Consider the following 18,162-nt stretch of genomic DNA (forward strand, 5'->3'; position numbering starts at 1 on the left):
GCTTGTGCAGCGTGGTCTATTCTAGAAAGCTGAACCTATGTTTGGTACAGAATTTAGTAACCACACGATGCTTGCACAGATTAAATGTGGCCACACATAGCAACTTCTGAGCTTTTTTATGAAATGATCTCGCAGTATCTGAAAACATTTTTTTTTGTTTACTTCATAGTTCCCAGTGCAATATTTCTCTTGTTCCTCTCATTGAATAATGGCATTTGGTGTGACTAAGGTGTTCCTAATGCCTCACTATGAGATCAAAAAAACGATTCTCCTTGAAATTGCTTCACAAGCATTTCCTAAGATATTGAATGACACTGCTTGCACATGTACAAACATTTGCTAGTTTTATTGAGGGTTGATGATAAAGGGAATCAGTTGGTGCATCCAAGCCGGACAGAGATTGACTGGCCCTGAAAAGGGCCGTTTAGTTATATATCTTGCAGCTTGTTCCAGGTAGACAGGGCTTCATTCTGTAGAAATGGTAACTCATCACACTGGTTCCCCAGCATGAAGAACATAACTTGATGCTAACACTGACTCAGATGTTCTGAAATGTCATAGAGGGTACATGAAGGCTGGGTACATGAAGGTTGCAGTTATACTAACTGTACAGTCAGCATGCTTGTGTGATATGTGCATAGCTGCATCAAAGCCACGTGTGAGAATTGCGTGAACAGCTGAAAATCTCAATGGCAGCATAGCTTAAGAAGTCTGTCATCCCTTTTTTGCCAGTTTCCAATATCATCCTTCCCTTTTCATGCATCTTCTTTCAATATATCTGGGGTTTTAATTCCCAAAACCACGATATATTATTGAGAAGCAAATTTTGAACATCTGGTGTTCTTTAACATCTTCACTTGTTTGCAGCGCAACACCAGAAACACAGGACAGGGAAGGAGCAAAAGAGAAAGAAAAGACGGCGCCGACTCTGAAAAAGACGGCACTGACATCATGACACGCACATGTCGTGATGTAAGCTGCCCAAAGAGTGGCCTCCCGTGAGAATAGTGAAAAATTGGGAATAGGATCTACCAGTAAGGGCTTTGTGTGCAATTCACAAACAGTGAAAAAGATCCACCAGGGGTGAACCACAGGTACATGGTGCACTCTGGTTGAGAGAGAGCAGAGTAAAACAGATGTGCCAGACAGGAGATTATAAATGGTTTTGTCTGAAGCTGGTGCCAGACCGAGCTCTGATTAAGCGTAAGAGAGTATTGAGCGCCAGGCCAATCTGATCCCATTCCTGTGATGGGGTGCAATATGATGACAGGTGCAAATTCCATTTTCTTTTTTTTCCATGGGTTTAGGGAAATAATTTTTCAGGGATCAGATGAAAATACCTCCGACATACATAATAACATGCTTATTCTTGGGCGTAGTCATGCCTAGCCACCAGATTGGGAGAAAAAGGAATGTTTCCCGAAATGTGCGATAAAGTGTTTGGTGCTACGCCTTGACGGAAGTATTGATAGGTGCTTTGGAAATCGGTACGCCATTTCTGTAATCGTTAAATATGCAACTGCATGTGCCACTGCTAGGGATAGCGTGACACTCCCAGCCATTTCGGGGTAAGCCGTTTTAATCTACAATAAGATGTTAATGAGCCCGTTCTCCATCACAGCAGTAGCTGTGGCCATTCCTTCAACTAGGCCTACTGCAGCGCAAACTAAACGTCTGCATGAATTTAGCGCTAGTACCGTACATAATAATCAGCACGTGCCTTGGGTTCACTTCGATCGTGTTGTGAATTCATCTTGCGTGACAATGGTTTAAGTTGCATGCGTGCCTTAATCATTATTGCAATAGGAGACCATGATTTATCGTCACGCATGGTGTTGCTTAGCTCGGTCCTCGGTGTTCGAAGCAGGTTCCGCCTTATGAGTGCATGAGAGAGGCACAAGAGTTGATTTCTGCTCTGTGTTTCTATAATTCCCTAGCCTGTATTATACAGGAAGCGGATAGTGCTGGTGTGCGTCAGCTGCCTCGGTGCGCTCTCAACCGCCTGCCTGGTAAGACTGATACCTCATTCTATCAGGGCCTTGTCGTACTCCCTCCTCACACTGCGACATGTCCTCCACTTGGAGGACATGATGACGGAACAAGATGATACGAAACCCAAAACCGCAATGTTTGCAAGCCACAACCCGAGCAAACAATTCAACGGTGAGGCCAGAAAATCTACCTGACTAGGCCTGGAGCAACAAGCCAGAGAGCATATTCTTGGCTGGATAGATGGATGGATGTGACTGTACCCTTTAGATCGGACGGCGGCTAACGTCACCTTGCCGTAATGCTTAGTGAACTAACCACAAGATTTTTTTTCCCCTTTAAATAGTAAAGTTGGACGGGTACTTTGAAGTGAAGGGTTTAATTTTCAATCGTGCCTTGACTTTAGCCACCAATCAGATAACCTCCTTCTACTTAAGTCTACCCGCTTAAAGTCTATTTTGCCCTCCCTGTCCCTAAATACCAGTGCTTTGAAAAACTCTGCGCCATCATCTTGAACTATAAGGTGAAGCCCTTTACACAGCATTGTCAAGTGTTCGGCAGTTTTTTCTTTCATTTCGCACGCACTGCATATTGTGTCTACCTCTTCATATTTGGCCCGATATGTCTTGGTTCGCAATACTCCCGTCCTGGCCTCAAACAGAAGAGAACTACCCTGAGTATTATCATAGATTCTTTCTTTGGCAATTTCCTGCTTAAAAGTTCGATAGATCTTTAGTGCGGACTTCTTAATCATGCCAATTCTACACATGTCAGTCTCCGTTTCCTGCAGTTCCTTTTTAACCGATAGTTCTTTCTGGTTTGGCCACCTGCTGTTTTCTAAGTATTTACCAGTCAATTTCCTGGTTCGCTTCCTCCATTTTGTATTGACATTCTTCATGTACAAAAAGCTGAAAACCTTCATAGCCCAACGCTCCTCCCCCATTTCTCTCAATCGCTTCTCAAATTTTATCTTGCTGCTAGCTTCCCTGCCATCAAATGATGTCCATCCCATATCACCTTGTACTCCCTGTTTTGGTGTATTCCCGTGAGCTCCTAAAGCAAGCCTAAATATTTCACGTTGCCTAATTTCTAATCTTGCTTGAACTTCTGACCTCATGCACAAGACCGCGTTGCCGAACGTCAGCCCAGGAACCATGACCCCTTTCCATATTCCTCTCACAACATTATACCTATTGTAATTCCACAGTGCCCTATTTTTCATCACTGTTGCATTCCTGTTATCTTTAGTCGTCACGCATATTTCGTGTTCCCTCAGGTGCTCGGTCCCATTGCTTATCCATACGCCCAGTTATTTTTATTTATCTGTTATCTCTAGCGTGACTTCCTGTATTCTAAGCTCACTACCTTTGTTATCATTAAAAATCATGACTACTGATTTTTCCTAACTGAATCTAAAATCTAACCTATCTCCCTCATTACCGCAGATGTCCATCAACCTCTGCAAATCTTCCTTGTTGTCGGCCATTAGCACTATATCATCTGCGTAGGTTAATGCTGGTAGTGCCTGATCAATGAGTTTTCCTTGTTTGACTAAAGAGAGGTTGAAGCCAAGTCCCCTTGCCTCTAATCTGGCCTCTAATCCTTGTAGGTACATCATGAATAAGAAGGGTGACAGTGGGCACGCCTGCCTAAGTCCACGTTTCACCACTGTGGGCTTGGATACCTGTTTTTTCCACTTTTTAACTACCTTGTTAGTTTTATAGATTTCCTTTAAACGATTAGTGACTCCATCCTTTACACCCAGTGTGTCTAGTATTCCCCACAAGTCCTCTTGAACCACGCTATTGTACGCTCCCTTGAATTTCTGCAGGCCGGTAGGAAGCTTCACAGCGCAGCGCCTGATCTTGTGAAACGGCGCAGCCATGCAGGCAGGGCATTCAATTCCCTCCCTATTTTTTGTATACTACTGTCCTTGTGTACATCGTAGAACACATAACAGTAATGATAGCAAACAGATCATTGATTCGGGTAGCCTTGGTGTTTTTATTTAAAATGGAACAACGAGGAAGCTGCTGAAGCTCGTGCCTGTATACAGCTGCTTTATATGGAGATGAAACTTTAACGAAAAAAAAATGTAATGATAAACAGTAGGCTCATAACAAACAACATTTCTCTGAGGGTGCATGGAATATATGTCCCATGCAAGGCTATGCATTGCAGTCCTTACTGCATTAATTATGTACACGTACTGCAGGGCATGCAAGTGTATGCAGACACACGCTGACGAAATGACATTTTTTGCTACATACAAACGTGCACCACACCAAATAAGACGCACGTGTTTGTATAGTCAGGGAACACTCGTGAATACTGATGAAATCACGCACCTCGCTTACAGTATAAAACAAACACAATTGCGAACAATAAAATGCGACGCTGTTTAAAGAGGCGGACCGAGGTTAAGAGGAGAATTATGAGTATGGCATACACACCACGTGTCAAGCTTTTGCAACATCTAAAGAGACTAAATATGGAAAGTTGCCTTTTTAAGTTAACATGACAGTACCAAATGGAGAAGCCACACGAGAGAATAATTCATCGTGGGCTAAAGAATGTGTTTTAAATATTATACACAGCTTTGCAAGACAATATCGACGAGTTTTACTCGTCTAGGTGTGGGAGGTGTAGGCCTGATAAAATGCGATGTTGCTTCAGAGCCTTTCTTTCGTAATATTGCAATTTTATTCAACTCTTTCAAACGCGGCCCCGTAAATTTCTACTGGGTGCTTGAACACGGCAAGCAGGTCGCGGGGCAAAATCTTTGTAACATTTTATTACCGAAACAGCGATACTAGCAATGCTTGAGCTGCACTTGCTGTTTTCTAAATTGTAACCTCCTCAATCTCATCACTGTGATCAGGAAACAGAGAGGAAAAGTACAGCAGTAGTACGTAGAGAAATATTTAATTTCAAGCCCTTTAACAATATCATCTAAACAAATTGCCAGTTCACTGTTGAGCCGTTGTCAGATGTTGAACTCTCGATGGAAACAAACAGCTGATCAGGGACGCAAGCTTGGCTTGGCACTGGCTTGGCCGTCCATACAGAGCCAAAAGCCGCTGCAGGAAACTGGATTGCGGATCGTATTGAGACAAAATATTTTATACATTTTTGTTTTCTTTGTTTCATTTCTCTAATTGCTCTTGTGATGGCGTGGACCGCGCTTCGTGATCTCATGTACCGGCGCACTGTTTTTAAGTTTAGTATGGCGCACGATAATACATGATTGCGTGCTTTAATTTAAAAAGGTTCGCGAGTATGGCAGCAACACTGCAATGTCGGGAAGAGGCACGGGGAAGAGGATAGTAGTAGAACCAGTAGCAGCTGCATGCCCGGGTGGAGCGACTGATGCCCAGATGGAGGAATGTCAACCCGATGCCTTTTGTGTTGGCCGTTCTGGCAGTTCCGCCGACTTTATAGAAAGAGACGACCCCGTCGCTTGTCCTCTTCTCTTTTCCTTCGGGCATCAGCGACAACATTGACGGACGACGTGTTCGACTTCACCGTGCACGTGAGTATAGGTTGGTTTTTCATTCGAGTGAATTCTTGTTCAGATTTGCAACTTGTCGACTTCATCCTGATCACCTGTCACCGGCAATAAGTCACATACGTGTGATATTTAGGTGAAATAAATGATAATGCACATTTTCTGCTCCATTTGCGTGACTTAGCTACACCAGGACATGAGGTAAAGCCTTTGTCGCCTAGCCACTAGCAGGCAAGATCCATCACTCGCATCCTTCAGTTCACGAATCAACGCGCCTGCCTTAAAATTAGTAAGCTGCTCGCAAAGAAATCTTACCGAAGCAATTTTGTTTTCTGTGAACAATGCACCGTAGATTTGTCTTGAATAACAAAAAAAAAACTTGAAAAATAAATGTCGCGACCTTTTAGAAAACGCCGTGTCTAAGAGCTAGACGCGGCATTTTGTAAAAGGCTCATTAAATTCAGTATGTTTTTGTAGTTTCTGCTTGAAATTATTATTGTCTATGAATTTCATGGCCCAATCTTTTGCTTTGGCTGAAAATCTCGGCGGCAAAAACTTTGTTCAGTGTCCCTTTAAGGGCAGGTGTAGATGCCATCATTTCAGTCGCAAATCTTTTTTCTAGTCGGTCGGCTGGTTAACAATAAGGGTACTAACTAGAGTTCCAGATTTCATCAGCAACACATCATCATGGCTTCATCAGATGCTCCATTATATACATTCTATCCTCGTTTTTAAATAGGTGTACCGTATGGTCCACTGTTACAGGAAACAAGCGAGCTCATGGACAGTGAGCCATGTTGTGCTAACTGGCAGCGAGGCTTGTGAATGGGACGCATGCGCATAGAATCGGGGTGCGCCCAGTTTTGTCTGCCATTTCTCCGCATGTACGCATGACAGCATTGGAAAGCGCATCCGTATTTTAGCTGTGCAATTTATCTAGCCCAGTGCCTCCTGCTTCAGGGATTTCCTGTGAGCACAAAAAATGCATGATTTTAATCGTTGCTGCAGTGTTTTGCAAGTTCTCACCGTAAAGCACATCATATTTTTCGCATAATGCTCGCTGCAACTAGCAAGTTTCGATGACTCAAAATGTTGTTCAGGTCTGATGTAGCAAACATTTTAAGCTCGTCCTCGTGACCATGAAATATTGGTTTATTAAATAATGGAAGGCAGAGTTGGTATCAGTTGATTTACAGTGTGAAAATGAAAAGTGCGAAGGACCGTGCCTCGCAAGTAAGCCCCGAGAGCATGAGCAGAGAAGTAGCAGATGAGGATGCTCATGCGCTGCATTTCCAAATCTCACCAGCACTAATGCTTGACGGACTGCTGGCCACGCACTAGCGTGTTCTTTCTGAAACAGGACTTTGGCCCTGTAAGCAAGTTCTTGAAGGGCATAAGTAAAACGTAGAATGGGCCCCCTAAATGCACCCATCCTTGAACCATTGGGCTTATGAATTAGTGCCCTTTTCAAAATACAACTATTCTGAGCTATAAATTGTGACAGAACAGTGCACGAAGTTTAAAAATGGGAAAAAAGTCTTTAAATGTCCCCTTTATACATAGTGTTCTTGTGATGTCACTTCTGCCGTTGTCGCCCTCTCCCGCCATGCCCGGGTAACTCCCTGGGTACCTATGGCAGTTCATGTGCTGCAGTGCGGTTTGTTGGGGGCTCGTCATCTGTTGCTGTGAACGATGTGGAAGCATTGTGGTTTTTTGTTGTCTTACTTTAATGAGCTCATTGGATTAGGAAGGCCTCGCTCGTTCACTCGATACAAGACCAGATAATCAAGATGTGCGACACATATACCAGCCACGGCGTACACCGGCTGCCCGCCACAACCTATGAGGGCCTATTATCTTGCTTTCACTACAAATTGCCTGGCCCAAAAACAAGTGAAAGCTCAAAATCTCTCGAGCCGCAATTTTAAGAGTGGTTGTGCGAAGCGCAGCTGCTCCCATCGAAAACTAGTCGTGCAGAGCTAGGCAAGTTTACAAGAGATATAATAGTATGAATATATTGTCACGGCCTACGTCACCAAAGTAGCAATGCCCCCCCCCCCCCCTCCCCCCAAGTGTTTTAAACAGTGCTGATGTTGAGCTTGAGCCTCTTTGATTGAAATTTGTGGAAATAGTCGAGGAAAATATTATACAAGGCAGATAGGGACTTTGCGTGGTGTGTGCCGCGGTAATGCCAGTCATCACTTTATTTTTCGCGTATGCTTTAACACACTTTTCACTTTGTATTTTGCTTTTGTTGTACGCTAATGTACAGTGGAGTCACTGAACATGATAGAGACCGTGTATAGAATTAATTGACTAATTAAAAAAAATCCTGACGCCCAACTTGAACCGATCGGCTATACTTCAAAGTGAACTAATATTGTTTCCCATTCTTTATAGTTTGTTTCAATGCAATACCAAATCTCCGCGATCACCATCACGATTTTAACCGCCTTCCTCGCCATCATGATTTTAACTGCGGACAAGTTTCTATGTACAGTATCTTGGTAAGCTATATCTGTTTGCAGGTAAATACTTGGCTATGGCACTTACCCGTAATGAAGTTGCACCTGAAGATGCAAATATTGCAAAGTTTCTTCAAGTAGCTTTTGTTAATCTGCACCAGCCAAATACGCTGGTACTTTTAGGAAAATCGGAATGTGCGTTCTCAATTTTAGGTTATAACTTTCAGCGAAGAAACACCCTAAGCTCTGCTCCCTCTGCGTGGACTACTAAATCAACTTGCCTCACTAGCAGCTCATAATTTCTCAAACTTGCATCGTGAGGCAAAACTAAACGGGTGCAAGCACGAGGAGACAACATGGCAGTTGTAGGCGATAGATTCGGTTGGTGCCCGGGCATGTTGGTGGCGCATTTCGGAAGTGACGAAAAGGCGCTGCGAGATGCATGTGCACACTTTGTATAGTTGCTGTATTGGACAGCAAACTTTTTTTCTTATCTGAGCAGTTTTAACAAAGGAAGCTTCATCATATGGCGTGATAAATGAAGCGAATCCACAGGTTGAACCACATCATAGCCTCGCTGTGCTTTTGTACTTTTTTTAGCTCGCAAAATTTATTGACGGATAAGGCAGCACTTGTTTCTTTACCATATGATCATCTCCGGTGTGCTGCTGCCCCAATATTTCAAATTCTAAGCATTTACACCATTGTATGCTAACATTTCCTTCAAAGTGAGACAAGCCACATGTGTATCGTAGATCAAGAAGCATGCCAGTTTTACGTAATTGCAAGGTAAACATCAGAAATGCACAGTTGATCAAAAATACTAGTTTAATGGTGCATCTACATAGCAGAGCACCTGTGGCACCTCGGGAACAAGATAACGCCACACATGTTACAAGAGATAATTAAAAAAGACAGGGGACGTTCCGTGAACAAATAGAAACAAAAATAAAATGGCACGTGGCAGCGAGCGAAGGCGGCAAGGGGGGGGGGGGAGCCCGTGGGACTTCAGCGGATGAACGTAAGGTGTGTGTTTAATATGTGGAAGAAAAAAAAATTCAAAATTTTGGCGACTGAAATGAGGGTGACTTAGTGAGTGCGCTCATGACGAGAGTAAACACGGTTATTATTTTTTTTTCAAATTTCTTTTGAAAGCCACAAAAAATATGTATGTGGTGCAGCCTAACAGAAGGTCCGTGAAGGCAAATTATGCATTCGTCGTTGTACAAAGGCTATTTTTTTTTTCATGCGCACCATCCCCGCCGCGTTGGTCTAGTGGCTAAGGTACTCGGCTGCTGACCCGCAGGGCGCTGGTTCGAATCCCGGCTGCGGCGGCTGCATTTCCGATGGAGGCGGGAATGTTGTAGGCCTGTGTGCTCAGATTTAGGTGCACGTTAAAGAACCCCAGGTGGTCTAAATTTCCGGAGCCCTCCACTACGGTGTCTATCATAATCATATAGTGGTTTTGGGACGTTAAACCCCACATATCAATCAATCAATCATGTGCACCATAAATAATGCTCAAAATTTAATTGCATATGTTGTTTTCATCCTCGCTGTATTCCGTGCTGTTTATGATGTAAAAAAAAAAAGTATCACGCTGAAGTGGTGCTGCTTTTGGGCAACAGTTGAAAATGGCGGGGTGCATGAATGCGGAATACTGCCGCTTACACTCAAATCACTCTTGTGGTCACCTCCCACTGTTTGCAGCGTGTGTTGTGTATACACAGCTGCATATTTCCTAGCTAGAAAAATTTGATTTTAGGTGTTTCACGCCATTTTCCATGTAACTATTCCACAATTGCACACACTGATCAGCAGGCTTTCAATTGCGCTGAAGGACACAGGTGCCATAAAATTCATAGTCGATTCTTTCAAGAAACCGTATGTAAAGGCTGAAGCTTCATGCGTACATACACACATACATACCATATTGTTTTTTGTACTTTATGAAAGCTGCGAAGGTCTCATGTGCCTCCAAGCGTAACCTGTCTTATTTATTCTCCATCACCACAAAAGTTTTGTGAGTTTCAAATAAAAGTACTTTGCGCATGGCCACTTTTGGGTAATTTTTTTGTGTAGGTGTTATTTGAGCAGCCTACAGTGTTTACTTTATAAGCCTGTATGTATATGTTGCATTATAAGGATGCAGAATGTGTGTAGCTGTACAATATAGATGAAGTGTAAAAATTAAGTGTGTCTATTGTAGTGTTCTTGCAACCAATCTTACCCCCGTATTCTACAACGTCCCTCCACTCAACGCTTCACCTTCACTTGAGATGGCTGATGGGAGCGCCGTCTCTAAGCAGAGAAAATTGCTGCATGTCAGCAATAATCTGCTGTGATTCTCGAGTAGCGCAGCGTCGCTTTCAAACGAGCAGCGGCACAGTGCTCAACTCTGTCAAGTGAAGGGTGAAAGTCGAGTCAGGGAGCGTTTATGAATATGGGGGTTAGTTTTGTTGTCTTGTTAACCTGCCATTAACACTGGATTGATGCTACTTTGCTCTAGCTGTACAGTGCTCTCCAAGGCTCAAGGAGGCATCGCACGGGGAAGGCTCGGAGCAAACCATGCGTGAGTTTCCTTTCATTGTTACACTATGCACGTATTAAGTGATAGACTTTAATGTATGCTATTTGTATTGTGCAAGTTTTTGGGGACATACAACTTCCAAGACTTATATGTTCTGACGAAAATCACGCAAGAATGAGAGAAGCTTGTGCAAAAATTATGCAGAGTGTAAGAAGCTTTTGCAGAAGTCTGTGAAATGAAGTTTTGAAATTCTGTGGCAATGTGTCATTGTACAGTGGTCAACAGTCTTGCTCAGCATGCTTGACTGCAGGGCTCCCGGCTGCACAGGCGCATCTACGGAGTGCCTGATGCATGATGGGCCAAATGTCAGCCTGCACACTGGTGCCTCTTATCCCCGTTTGTCTGTTACATCAGTGTCTCTTGTAAAGGGGATCAACTGTGCTACCTTTTTTTTTTTTTCGAATGTAATGAGTTCTTTTTCCAGATTATTGTTGTTTTAAGGTAGAGCCTCACATTTCTATCAAATACTGAAGATTCTATTTTTCCTTCTAGATGCTATGAAGTCACTCCTTGTGTTACAATAGAGTGAACACTGTTATGAGAAAAGCTACTTGATGGAGTTAACTCACTCCATATTGACTTAACACACAGAATTGGTGAAAACTACACTCCATTCCAGCTGCATTAGGAATTCATTTGCATACTTCTGTTTCTTTTGTTTGTTTGTTGGCTGGAGGTTTGGAGTATAGGGTGGCCAGAGGGCACTGTGTAATCTTTCTTCATCTTCCCAATTTTGTGAACATCAATTGATAGCCGTACGGGAAGCAGCCAGCATGCTGAAACAGCGGTGCAAGCATGCAAGATGTTCACCATTGCATGCAGTCAGTTGCTGCGAGCAACCTACTGCATACAATTAACTGCGAGTGGTGCTGCACTATGTGTGCTTCCTGGAAAGCTGCAATAGTAAAGTGCCACAATCGTATAGTAACATGGATAACATCGCAATTTGTTTGTTGAATAATTTTGCAACAGAATTAATAGAGTTTTGGATAAATTTGTGTATCTGCCTGGTTCATCAAAGCTACAGAGTCAAATGCGGTATATACTCGCGTAATATGTGTACTTGTTTTGTCAATCCGGTCATGTGCGAAGCTAGTAGGAATCGCTGGCCTAAAAGCTCAACTGGGAATATATGTTGCAGGCGCTGTCACAGCTGTCTCAAAGCGGATGGTCATTTGTTTGCTAAGCCTGTTCAAATGCCCCCATTTTCTTGAAGTTCTTCCGAACAGTGCTCACAAAAACCAGTTCCCATGACAGGGTTATACCAGAGAACATAAGTACTCTCCAATAATTGTCGGGAACCCAACGTAAAGTAAGATGCAGACAAGGAAGCGCGATGCCAACACAGTGCTGTGTGTGTCGCCCTTCATGTGTGTGTGTGTCCATTCCTTGTCCCAGTCTTCTATTGCATTGTGTTCACTCCGATATCTAACCAACACCCAAGCTTCTATGCTAAGTCTTATTCAACGCACTCTTCTGCTGGCTCCCATACTGAATATTGCATGTCGAAGAACTCCACGCTGATGTGCTTAGCGGTAGCACGGTTTCAGTTTTCTTCGGTAAAGTTTATAACAGCAATCTGCCTCGTATATAATTATTGTAGCCTATGACAAGGAACGGTAAAAACGCAATGGCCAGATGGCGAAACCGAAAAAAAAATAAAAGAGTGCGAAAACCTGCCTCATCTGGTTGATGTGACAGGTCCTTGCACGCGTTCAACATCTGTGCTGTGTCTCGGGAATACATTCTTGCCGTGGAAGAGGCGGGAAGATAGGAGGCAAACCTTTAGGCATTTCGGACTACACATAAACAGGTTTCAGTTTTCAAGTTCGATATTCTAGGGAAAGCATAAAAGTTCATGGAAGAAGGGACCTTGCACTCAGTCCATTTTGTGTAAGACTGCACTCGCCTGCTCGACAAGAGATGTGCCTGACCAGAGCATCATGAAGTCAAATGTGTCTGTGTGTGTGCTGGCAAGGTGGCTCGGGCTGGTTGGGGAGGGCAATTTATGCGAGCAAAAAGTTTCTTGTAGTAAAGCAGGCTGGCTAATTATACTGGTGAGCAAATTATGTGAGGATGCAAATTGTGCGAGTAAATATGGTATGTACTCTTGTATGTTTCAGCTCTATTGCTACGGATCCTGCGGATCCAACTTGGCATCCGGCAGCAACAAAGAGAGGTTCTGCAGGAGGTGCGACAGCTGAAGCACGAGGTACGGCTCTTTTCCGTGCCTCAGCACGCCCAGCCAGCACAGCGCCCCTCTGACCTTCCCCGGCTGCCTGCTGGTACAATTGGAGAAGTGGAGGCAGCAGAGGCAGCTGTGCAGAGTAAAGCTGTGGCTGTGGCTTTGGTGTATATTTCTTGATTTTTAATATGCCTATGTAACATGCAGAAATTTAGTACTGCTTTAAGATACTGTGTTTCGGGAAACAAACTAGTCAGGTTATCTCATGAGCCACTGTACTACAGTCGAATATGAATAATTCGTACTCAAAGAGGCCAGAAAATTTGTTCAAATTAAAAGAAGTTCAAAATAATGAGTTACCGTAATTACTTGAATCTAACACGCATCTTTTTTCCGGTTAAGAGAGTTCATAAATCGCATGTGCGTTAGAATCGAGTACGACAAAAAAAATTGAATATGGTCATTCTATTGCCATCGCCACTTACAAAATGGCCGCCCCCTACGTGTGTCGGCATGGCGCGTCGGTCATTTCTGCCTATGTGTTTCCCATGCGCGGCACTTCATACGTGTGCTGAGGAGTTCGTTATCTTGTAGTACATTAGCATCGACGGCATGGTAGGGCCGACTCCAAAAACTCGACGAGTGCACCACAATGCTGCTTCTAAAAGAAAAGTCGTCGCGTGTGCCGGAACGGACAGAAATCGGGCCGCATCGCGGTCATTCGAAGTTCCCGAAACGTGCGTGTGGGACTGGCGGAAACAAAAGCAGAATATTGTCGACAGCAAAGATTCACGCAAAGGCTTCAGTGGAACACAGCAGGGTCGGTTTCCACAAATTGAAGAGCTGCTCGGCGAGTATGTGATTAAGCAGTGAGCGGCACAGCGGCCCGTGACGACAGAACTGCTCCAAGTGCAGGCTATGCAGTTAGCCTTAGAAAAAGGGCTAATGCAGAGCCATTTTAAAGCGAGCAGGTGCTGGCTAACGAACTTTATGAAGAGAAAAGGCTTTTCTTTCCGAAGGCGAACGGGCATATGCCGGAAGTTGCCGGAGGAGTACGAAGAAAAGCTTCAGAGTCTTCAGAGGTTCCTCCTAAACTTGCGGCGCAACAACGGCTACCTGCTTTGGCAAATCGGGAATGCCGATCACACGCCTCTTTACTTCGACATGCCTGGCACCACAACCGTCTCGAGAAGGGGGCGAAGCAAGTTTGTGTACTGATATCGGGCCACGGTAAAACTAGAGTGACAGCAATGCTCTGCTGCACGTCAGATAGGCATAAGCTTCCCCCGTACTTCATATTTAAACGGAAGACGCTCTCAAAAAGAGTCGTTTTAGCGAGTGGTGTGATCAAGCGGGCCAACGAGAAAAAAGGGTGCGCGTTGCAACCGATGTCTTAGTTTTTTTTTTTTTTTGTCGTGGAAATTGGGCGCGCGTTACAATCGAGGGCGCGGTAGAATAGAGTAAATACGGTAAACGAGCGGAGGGCTCACCATGCAGTGATGCATGTGCATGGAGTTTTATTCACAAATTACAGGACATCCGTCATTAATTAAAGTAGTCAATACATGCCTGTACACGTTGGCCTTGCAACGAGTCAACAAGTTTTGCGTGCAGTTTGCAAAGCATTTGTACTTCGGCTTCAGTATTCTCCTGGCAAAAGAAGTTGCGCGCGGCAATGTCCAGTGCTGACACTCTTCGAAGACAACTGTGTTTCCACTGTTACCATCTGCGCTGCAGCCGGAGCGTGGCCAGCACATGATGAGAATGGAGGAGCGTCTCCACCTGGAGAAAAGCAGATCGGCATTCGAGAGAGAAACACTCCGCGGCAGCTTTTTTTTTTCTCTCTTCATGCGCGGTGTTGAAAGGAGAAGAGTCTCTACATAGCAGGGACGGAAAACAGGGAAGCGTGACACCGGCGCGTTGCAGATTGGCATGAGAGAGCCAACTCTCTGCGACAGCTTTTTCTCCCCTCTTTCTCTTCATGCGCAGTGTTAAGTGGAGAAGGGTCTCTACGTGGCAGGGACAGAAAAAGCCGAAGCGTGGCACAGGAATGTCGCAGATACGCATTTGGCAAACATTCCACCGCAGTCTTTTTTTTCCTTTTCTTCATTTTCTTCTTCAAGCACAGCGATGAGGTGTCTGAAGTGCCACCGCAGGATTGGGCGGGGTGCTGAGAGCATTTTCGGAGCGCGGTATAGCTTTGATAGGACCACAGCGTCAGTTCGAATTAAGTGTGTTGGAATTAATGAGATTCGACTGTATTTACTATAGTCTGTGAAGTCCGAGTGAACTGTCCTAAGCTAGCAGACGATGTAGGCGGCATCGTGTGTTTGATGGGCAGTGACTAGCAATAGCCTGCTTAAAACAGACATTCAGTAATTTTGTTCATTTATCACCCTATTTCGTGTCCGCTGCGGCTCTCTCTACTTTGAGCTACAGTTCACCCTGCCTTGTGTTAGCCGATTTCTTACTTTTTTAAAAATCTAACATGCACCCAATTTCGCAGTGTGAAGAAAAATGCACCTTTGTTTATTGTGATGAGATTTCTATAGCGACATGCCTCTTTGTTGGCTATCACAGAAAAATATAAACAGCAAATGGTGCGACCATCTAGTGCGACCTTTATTTTTCTATCAGTTTCATCTATGACCAAGATTTGGTCGCTCTAAGGTTGCCTCTTAGTACGCCTTGATCATGTTCATTTATCTTGTTGTGCTCTGCTTACAATGCATTGATTAAAAACATGTCCAAGCTTCTTTTTGAATTCCACATATTTTATCGTTTTTCACGTGTAGAAGCTACTCCTGGTCAACATTCAGGCAAAGACATAGTAACCTCGAAGAAACGTGTATTGGAATTTGAGCACTGTACAAAGTAATTATACTATTTCATAGCTAGAATCAATATTTATTAAGGGTTATAACAGTGTTGTATTTGATTTCATAACAGCGAAACTGCATTCAGAGAAGGACTCTGAAAGGTTCTCACACTGAGTGTGAGAGGGCTGATGTGGAAACCATTTTAGGTCAAGTGAGTTGAAGTTAGCGTAAAAAAACAATGAAATGTTATGATGCCCAAAAATTCAAGTTGTTGTTTTCAGTGTCCTCTTCTTGCAGATTTTTATCATGAAAACATTTCGATGTGCTGTTGCGTTTACCCCATCTATGCTTCTTGCATTTTTTTACAGCGCAAGCACCTCCTGCAGATTGGGGGACGTGGCCTCCGAGAAATTGGTGTGAATGCCATGAAGGCTGTATTGGCACATGACGTGCAAGTGCTGTACAGCCTTCATGGCAGAAAAGGGAAAAGGGCCTTTGTAAACCTGAGGCTCTGTAGATTAGTGACAGGTTAGACTTGTTCATTGTTTTATGTGTGTGTACCCTTGTGTATTCTCTGTACTGCAGTGCTTCATGTGTACTATGGTATTTCTGTTCTTGTATGCAGATGTCATCTGCCAAAAAGCAGGGTGCGACCAGGCGGAGGCCCTCAACTTTATTAAGAGGTGGCTGCCAGGGTCTGGTGATCGCTGTGGGGGCAGGAAGCGGCGCTTCAGAGAAACATTTGTTGTGGAGCAGCCCGATGATCCCCACTCTCAGAGTGCAGATTATTGGCTGCTCGCCGCAGCTGGCTTCCTGCCCAGCCACAGCAGCCAGGGCCTTGACAGCACCACTGTCACTGTGTCCCCAACGCAACCTGACCTGCAGTAGAGCGGGCCTTTTTTAGTTGTGTATATATATTTTTCAATGTATACATTTTTTGTTGTACCAAATAAATAAAAAAAAACAAAGAATAAATAGTCTGCAGACTGTCGGTGGTGCACTGTTCGGCTAGCTTATGCTGATTCGGAAGTACCATCACCATGTTTTAGTTACAAAAAAATGCTCTAAACTATGAATATTCTCGATTACCATGTGGGGGACATATGTGGGGATTGCAAGTGGGGGACATACGCTTTCAGCATTTACTTCCTAACGACTTTTTTCGATCTGCTGTACCAAATACTAGTACCAAATAAAGCACTCGCTATTGCAAAAGATAAATTGGTAAAAAAAATAAACTACACTTCTAGTGTTAGCAAAGGAAATGAGGTATAAAAGATGAAATAGATCGAGTAACTGCTTTCAGTTCTCGGCATTCAATTTTCTGTTGCCCCAAGTATACAGGGCTGCAAAGCTACAAGAGCGGGTCATCGAGGCATATTGTTTAAATCTTTCGGTAAGAAAAATTCCCTACTAATAATGGTTACATAATGGCAAGCCAATCAGTAGCCAATATTCGTTGTGCAGGAAACATCGGTGTAATAACGGCATTCGATTGGCTGCAATGTGGCCCTGGATTGGTCCAATGTCGGTCGTACATCCGTAGCCAATATTCGTCGTGCAGCAAACATCGGCGTAAAAATGGCATGTGATTGGCTGAAATATGGCCCGATGTTGGCCGAACATTGGCAGCTTTGTCGGCAATACGATGGGCCTTCGTCGGCCCAATGTTGGTTGCATACTGGCTAAAACATCGGCAAAACGTCGGCCCATCATTGGCTTGAACGTCGGCCCGACATTGGAAGAAGTTGCACTTCCGACGTCGGCCCGACGTCGGTGCCGATGTTAACCGATGTTGGTCCAAGATTGGTCCAACGGCGGCGTGCTGCCTGGGTAGTTGTGGAGTCTCTAGTTGTGGAGTTTCTAGTCGGAGTTTCTTGTTGCAGAGTTTATAATTGTGAAATTTCTACTTGTGGAGTTTCTAGTTGTGGAGTTTCTAGTTGTTGAGTATTTAGTTGTGGAGTTTCCAGTTGTGGATGTTCAATTGCGGAGTGTCTAGTTGAGGAGTTTCTAGTTGTGGAGTTTTTAGTTGTGCAGTTTCTAGTTGTAGAGTCTCTAGTTTTGGAGTATCTAGTTGTGGAGTCTCTGGTTGTGGAGACTCTAGTTATGGAGGTTCAAGTTGTGGAGTTTCTAGTCGTGGAGTTTCTAGTTGCGCAGTTTCTAGTTGTGGAGTTTCTAGTTGTAGAGTCTCTAGTTTTGGAGTTTCTAGTTGTAGAGCCTCTAGTTTTGGAGTATCTAGTTGTGGAGTCTCTGGTTGTGGAGTTTCTAGTTGTGGAGTTTCTAGTTGTGGAGTTTCTAGTTGTGAAGTTTTTAGTTTCGGAGTTTCTAGTTGTGGAGTCTCTAGTTGTCGAGTCTCTAATGGTGGAGTCTCTAGTTGTGGAGTTTCTAGTCGGAGTTTCTAGTTGTGGACTTTCTAGTCGTGGAGTTTCTAGCTGTAGAGTTTCTAGTTGTTGAGTTTCTAGTTGTGGAGTCTCTAGTTGTGGAGTTTGAAGTCGGTGTTCCTACTTGTGGAGTTTCTAGTTGCGGAGTGTGTAGCTGTGGAGTTTCTGGTTGCAGAGTTTTTAGTTGTGAAATTTCTAGTTGTGAAGCCTAGTAGTGGAGTTTCC

General features: G+C 43.9%; 1 protein-coding gene across 1 annotated transcript in view; it reads left to right on the forward strand.

Moving 5' to 3' along the window:
* Positions 1-5,135: 5,135 nt before the first annotated feature.
* Positions 5,136-18,162, forward strand: part of LOC142786874 (uncharacterized) — a 123,577-nt gene continuing 110,550 nt past the window's right edge. The window contains exons 1-5 of the mRNA XM_075884573.1: positions 5,136-5,521; positions 10,480-10,534; positions 12,676-12,764; positions 15,925-16,084; positions 16,182-16,408. Coding sequence (XP_075740688.1) covers positions 5,375-5,521; positions 10,480-10,534; positions 12,676-12,764; positions 15,925-16,084; positions 16,182-16,408 — 678 coding nt within the window. The 5' untranslated portion in view covers positions 5,136-5,374. The remainder of the gene's footprint in view (positions 5,522-10,479; positions 10,535-12,675; positions 12,765-15,924; positions 16,085-16,181; positions 16,409-18,162) is intronic.

Source organism: Rhipicephalus microplus, unplaced genomic scaffold, assembly GCF_043290135.1.
Source record: "Rhipicephalus microplus isolate Deutch F79 unplaced genomic scaffold, USDA_Rmic scaffold_35, whole genome shotgun sequence".
In the NCBI taxonomy this organism is placed as follows: domain Eukaryota; kingdom Metazoa; phylum Arthropoda; class Arachnida; order Ixodida; family Ixodidae; genus Rhipicephalus; species Rhipicephalus microplus.